This window comes from Meleagris gallopavo, chromosome 12 (genome assembly GCF_000146605.3).
Source record: "Meleagris gallopavo isolate NT-WF06-2002-E0010 breed Aviagen turkey brand Nicholas breeding stock chromosome 12, Turkey_5.1, whole genome shotgun sequence".
Taxonomy (NCBI): Eukaryota; Metazoa; Chordata; class Aves; order Galliformes; family Phasianidae; genus Meleagris; species Meleagris gallopavo.
In genome coordinates, this window is record NC_015022.2 from 18,879,039 (window position 1) to 18,885,873 (window position 6,835).

General features: G+C 42.8%; 1 protein-coding gene across 3 annotated transcripts in view; it reads right to left on the reverse strand.

The window, feature by feature from the left end:
* Positions 1-5,962, reverse strand: part of UACA (uveal autoantigen with coiled-coil domains and ankyrin repeats) — a 61,516-nt gene extending 55,554 nt beyond the window's left edge. Inside the window, exons 1-6 of one of the 3 annotated variants that reach the window (XM_031555373.1) lie at positions 5,591-5,959; positions 2,710-2,843; positions 2,184-2,272; positions 1,413-1,477; positions 487-544; positions 79-149 (exon numbers count right to left, since the gene is read on the reverse strand). In XM_031555373.1, coding sequence (XP_031411233.1) covers positions 79-149; positions 487-544; positions 1,413-1,477; positions 2,184-2,272; positions 2,710-2,843; positions 5,591-5,626 — 453 coding nt within the window. In that variant the 5' untranslated portion in view covers positions 5,627-5,959. Of the gene's footprint in view, positions 1-78; positions 150-486; positions 545-1,412; positions 1,478-2,183; positions 2,273-2,709; positions 2,844-5,590 lie in introns of all 3 variants that reach the window. The other 2 variants (XM_031555374.1, XM_031555372.1) reach the window with 2 other exon arrangements.
* Between the last annotated feature and the right edge of the window lie 873 nt (positions 5,963-6,835).

The following is a 6,835-nucleotide window of genomic DNA, read 5'->3' on the forward strand; positions in this document are numbered from 1 at the left end:
AAAAGGAAAAGGATGCAGAGAAAGCACACAAAAATACAGCAGGGCTTGTATGGGAGAGAGGTATTAGCAACAACTTACTCCATCCTTTGCATTCACTGAAGCCCCATGGTCACACAGGAGTTGTATGCTAGAGGAACAGTCTGACATAGCTTGCAAGAGAAGAATGAAGAGCAGGTTATACTGCTGAAGTATTCATGAAACCCCAAATACTTCTTAGGGTGCATCACTGCTCTGTAACACTGCTTAATGGTACTTGCTTTAGACAGTACTAGTCAATTCACAAAAGAGGTTGTAGATCTAAAAATTTCTGCTAAGTCTTTTAACAAGTTTGCAAGTTTTAAGTTTAACAAGTTGCAAGTATTAACAAGTTTGTGTCATTACAACATAAAGCAGGTAAGTTTAAAAGAATTAGGCATATCTGAGAATCATGACATTATTAAATCTAGATTTCATACTACTGTCAGGAGAAAAAGCAAAGCCTTTTACCTGCATCATGAAGAGCTGTTCTTCCTTGAAGATCCACATTCTCTGTTGGACAATTGTACTGTCAAAACAAATAACTTGGGTTATTAGCTACCATTCAGATTGCATTTAGAACACTTGAAAGGTTTGGAGCTTTTAACTAAAGCAACAAGAATCAATAAGAGATGTACCTCTGCAGTTTTCAGGCACACTGACATACAGAAAAAGAGCAGCTATAGGTATGTGCATTTCAGTGCTTTGAACACACAGTTGAAAAGTTCTAGAAGTAAACTGAGATTGTACAAAGCAATCACACAATCCATCACAGGGCTTTCACAAACTTTCAGATGTTTGTTCACTACAGCTAAGAACCCCTCTACTACTCATCATTGCTTCTTTGCTACCAGTATCACTAGTAGCTCTGTCACTCTACACAAGAGGTGCCAATTACTTGACATGTGTCAAGTAAACCAAAGATGTATTAAAAGCTCATTAAGATTTCAAATTAAAATAAATGAAGAAAAACATCACACCCCAAAACAATCCCCATGCAATACTGTTTCATTAAGGAAAGGCTGCTGGACATAACTGCCCATCTTTCAAAGCAAATGTTTCTCTTGTGCAGACCTTTCAGCATCATTGTTCCCAAAAGCAAACTGATTCAGAAAAGGAGTACTAATCTTTAGAAGATGCTCAAGTTCACTTTCTTTAGAAGGTAGAAACTTTGAACTTTTGTGAAGAAGCAAAAGGATGCTGATTATCTTCACTTCCATACATCCAGCCACCCCTGTTATTTCATACAAAAAGATATTTTCTCTGTGACTGTCAGGTTTGTTTTTTAAACTAGAAAAAGTAGATCATCTTAAAATTCATACCAGTATATGTAAGGGCAGCTTCCCCTACCAAAAGGGTAAAAGCCATAATGAAGGACAAATTCTATTTTTCAGTACCTGCAACAGCTTCTGCAGACATAAAGCATGTCCATACTTCGCAGCTAGGTGCAGTGCGTTTCTACCTAGAAAACACCAATATTAGTTCAGGATCTATCATGAATGTGCAGTTAGAAGCACCAGACAAATTCAACATCCTTATGCTGTTTCTCAGAAAGTTTATTATTTATCACATAACATCAATTCACAAGAAATTCAATTGCTTTTCACTAAAGTCATTAGGACAATTTATTTCATCTGAACTAAAACCTCTGTCTTCTGCCTATGTAATTCCACGTGCTTCATTACTGGTCATTGTGCCTTAGATATATGGAAATACAAAGTTGTATGCATGCCATTAAACTGCTGGGCTTGTTTCAGGTCAAGCAGCAGTTCAGATCAACATCCATATTTTATTTGATGGTTTGGGGTTTTTTTTGGCAATTCTGACTGTGCTAAAACTAAGTCATCTCTTTTAGATACTTCACCACTTTCTAAACAGTGGGGTTTTCACATTATTTTATTTATTTAGAGAAAGTGCAAGGAACAATTCATAATTAAATTCACAGTGTTTTGAGATAAATTAGTCCATATTTGAGTTTTTAAAAAAAATCTGTTATGTGAGCCAAAGTCAAGTTCTGCCGCACGTCAGGAGCACTCATGGACTTGTATGGCAGTACATGACCAATTTTCTCTTGGTTCAGCCAACCACCCTTCATTAAATCCCACTCCAAAGCAAAAACCAAGTTGAGAACTTCAGCAAGTTGCACTTGAGCATTTGAGGAAGCATACCTGCAGCATCAGTGGCTGTGATATCAACTCCATGAATAAGGATGGTGTTCAAGCAGTCCAGATTTCCCTTTGATGCCACAACATGGAATCTAAATAGAACAGCCATGCTTAAGTGCAACTGTTTTATTTGCAAACTAGTAATATTAACCAACAAAGTCAAAGCAAATAACCACATCTTGATGCAGACTAAATTGCATGCTACAAGTCCATCCTTGCTGCTAGAAACTTATTATTCTCATGATCAACTCTTAGTTCAGATTTCTGTTCAAGGTGGTTTCCTCCTTTTCTCCCCGCTCCACTTCTTCCACTGCAGTGCAGAAGCTACACAACCTTCTTTGTTCAATTCCTCATGAAGATAATCTCGTATTTTGTAAGACTAGTTTAGATGAGGCAAGAAACAAACATAGCACACTGCATAGACACGTATTTATAAAAGAGCAGTATATGTTTACAAAGTAGCATAAGATTTGGGAATGGAGCAAACTCCCCTGGCTTCCCCATCATCAGAGCACTGGAAGTTACTTACGCAGACCTCCCTTCCACATCCAGCTTAGTGGGACTGACTCCTTTTTTGGCAAGGATTGATGAAACCTTCTCCACATCGCCCCTCTCAGCTGCTTTCATTAACCTGTCATCATACTTGTTCCAGTCTGTATTCAGCTGTACAAAAGAGAGCATCAGAAAAGCAAGTGAGCTTGTGGTACAATACTGATGATAAGGCTGCTCCAACAAAACCCTGCAGCTCATTACTAGGGGGGAGGGATAAAAAAAGGAAGATATTTTTGTTTACAAATGACAGTCATACCTGTTAAATTGTTTGGCTATATATGTACAATACCATAGCATTTCAACCAGGCTGTCAGCTCAGGGACAGCTCGGTTAACTCACCCTGATCCTTAGAGAGCTTTTGGGTATAAAACCACTTATGCTGCTGAGTTCCATCTAGAAGATCTAAAAATGAAGTTACACACACTAGTTCCTTCTGAATTTAAGGAAAACAAGACTTCCAGACATTTTCATTGCCCACAGATCTAACTCTATCTCCTCTGGAGCAGAGGCCACTCAGCCATGGGACTCACAGCACAGTCACAGAATGGCCTGGGTTGGAAGAAAACTCAAAGATCATGTCTCAAGAATGTTTCTCTTAATGCCCCATTATTCTATTTTAACCTTTTTCCCCCTCCCCTGACCCCATTCATCCCCAAAGCTGCCTGTTGGCCTTACACCCTTTGGAGAAGGGACATCAGTTCTCTCCCAAAGCAGCCAGTTCCTCCAGCTACAGAAAAACCTGGGCAGGTTTCTTGTTCATCTTCGCTGTCAAACGTTTAAATTGTGATAGTCTAAATAAAGCAGCCAACTGTCCCATTTCTCTGGGAAATACCTGCCCATGCCCCAAAGCTTACAAGCTAAAACACAGCAGGAACAGATAAGCCAGGAATGGCAAGCAGTGGAGCCCAAGACACCGCAGCTACCCACTCCTAATTTAAGTGCCCATCTTCAGCATAAGCTTCTCAGTATTCACAAAGTATGATTTCATAAGGAAGCAGGAAGATGAAATACAGGTGCTACAATTCTTCCCCCTTCTATCAGCCCTTTTATAGTCAAGGTAGAGCAGAGAACAATGCAAGGACGTTTGAGCACAACAATTACAAAACATGTAATCAACAGCAGACTTGAGCTTTTGTGAATTCAGCAGTCAGCAACTTGAAAAATATGAACTAAATTTAGCCCTTTCCAAACTAAGTTCACATTTATCAAAACCAGCTGAGCTCCACAGATCTACTGACAGCCATGCTGCTTCCATGACAAAAGGAACGATGAAAGAACACCAGAAATGAAGGCAGGGACCCCGGCGTTACCCCACCACCTCACTCAGGCTGCTCCTCCTCCAAGCACTATCCCAGCCTCTCTCCGAGTGCCTTGCCAGGGAGGGAACCCCCAGCACAAGCACATTATATAGCCACGGCGATGCACTGATTCAACCCACTGCATTTGGTCACTCTTAAAAATAGACCTCAGCTAGCTCTGAGATGTCCCAAGGGCTCTCCAGTTTTAACACCAAACAGATGTGCCAATGATATGCAAAAGGATGGAGCTTTTTCTGGCTGCTCAGGATTGTTCACAGATCTGCAGTTTAGCTGAGCAGGAAATGAGCACCTATGAGATGTGCAAGAAGAAAATTTGAGGTTTACAGCTTCAAATTGCCTGCAAATACCAAAGCTGTGCAGAGAGCAAAGAAAGCACAGGTCGGTCACAAATAGAGCACTGCACAAACACAGACAGTCCTCACCCCCCACTTATTCCTTGTTTACCTCCAATTTAGAACTGCAGGCAACATCCTACCCACAGCACTACACCTGCTCTGCACATTGCCAGCACAGCCCTTCTGAGATGCCTTATGATCTTCAAAAAGTTCTGTGACAAAGTGAAGGCCAGCACTGCTCCAGGTCCCCCACGGGAGGCTGGAAGAGCCCTGCTCACTGTGGGCCACCTCACAGCCAGGCAGGCTTTGCTGGCTGGAAGAAACGAAGGAAGTTCAGAAACAAACACCTATTGCCACCACTGCAGAATGAGTCATATGATGGCGTTACAACTGTAATTACCTTTATTTCCCATTCCCATAATATGATTGTGGGAATCACGGAGTCTCAGCAGTGACTTGCAGAAAGTGACATGCAGTGATAGAAACAGACAGCTCTCAAAGTCACACCCACAGGTGTTTCAACAAAGAGCAGCAGCATTGTCAATCAATTAAAACATTAATTACTTACGAGCCAAGCTGGCCTGGCGTAACCAAGCCCCCCAGAGGGCACAGCACTGGTCACAGTAAGAGCTGCAGGACTGCCAGTGGGGAGAGCAGGATTCCTCCAAAGCCTGGCAGAGGCTCTCTGCTACAAGCTCCTTTTTGTGCAAGTGATGTTTTAGCTGTAAATACCCCAGAAGCTGCACATCAAGCTCTGTCCCCTCCAAATTCCTTGAAGTACAACACATTTCACATCCTTCAAGTGATATCACAGTGCACATTTGCATCCATGTTCAGACGTTGAGTTTCAGACCTGGAGCTTATACCCACCAGCACAAACTCAATCAAATATACAGACTACCCACTACCATACACTCCTTCCCATTTCAGCCTTCAGATAAAAATAGTATTTTGTTATTATTGTGTTAATAGAAGTAATAGAAGTTTCTTTGGTTATCACATCTATAATTAAGTTATGTCAGTCTCCTATGATGCACTAACTCGACTATCATCACCTGAGCGTTTCACATTCACTGAAACCCCCACAGGAAGAGTTCCTAAAGATGAACATAACTCATTAATTAATAAGAAGTTACAGAATTCAAGCTTTTATGTTTCCGCAGCTGTAAGGTGCTGCCATTGATAGGAAATTTAGGATACCTACTGTGTCTTTAGTTGCACAAGAAAACCAACAAGTCATTCTAGAAGGCACAGCTTCTTGCTGCCAGAAGTGCCTCGCATCAAGCCACGAGCAGCTGCAGCTCACCGAGCACCAAGCAGAACGGGTTCGAAGGGGCTCTCACACGCAGATCCTCTCCCCCAGCCCAAGCTCATTTTGCTCCATCCTTCGCTTAGCTGGGATCCCCAGGCACATTTGCTGCATCTTCAGGATCCTCCTCAGCCTTCATCCCTCCGGGCTGAGCGCAGCTCCGTGCCGCAGTGCTGCAAAGCCCGCAGCGACTGCCCGGGGGTTGCTGTGTGTAAATACTGCCCAGCCTGCAGCGTCTTGTCAACAGCACGCAGACAGCAGCCCAGATCTATTTTCTGATAGCGGAGCGATGGAGAGCAATAGCTATTAATACATTCCCTGCATGCTCGTGCTGTGAGTAATGTCTTTGGGGTTTAATGTTCACCGAGCAGACAAGCACGCACCGAGCTGCACGACCACGTCCTGTGCCGCAGACACAAACACTCGCTTTAAAATAACAAACACATTAGTCAAATTAACTGTCGGCTGACATTAATGAAGGTCAAGCTTCTCACCACTAATAACACAGAAGGACTGAAATACCAGCAGGAGTCATTTTTTCCCATTCCACCGCAGCGCAGAGCCAAAACCAGCCCCGCCATCAGACTTGAGACAACTCTGACTGCAGAGCAGATGGAATGCCTGATCCTATTTTGACAGAAATTTAACCCATTTTAAATTAGAAAACACACATGCCTCCGCTTCAAAAAGATACCTCCTTCTACAGTGATGGAAGCCATTCTGAATAGAAGCAGGTTTCAGCTTACTGCTGCTGCCAGTCTGTCTCCCAGTGCGTTAAATGAGAGGAGTCTGTCAAAACATTCAGTAGACAGCACCATGATTAACAGCGGGGAAGCTGGAAGTCTCCTTCCACAAGCTCTGCATTTAACCAGAGATCTCCTGAGTGCTGTATTTAGAGGGCTGGGTCAACATCACAGGCAGAGCACTGTTGAGCAGGGGAGACAAACATGATGCAGAGCATGAAAACCACAAACACACAACACACCCCCTGTAGGGCACTTGGAAATAACTTAAAATGGCTTTCCTCAGAAGAGCCACCTATCACAGGCTAATCACACCTATTCCTATTTGCACTATTCGCCCTGCCCCAGTCATTTTTCAGCTACTCCGTGCCATGTGCTGGGAGCAGCACTTTGCCTC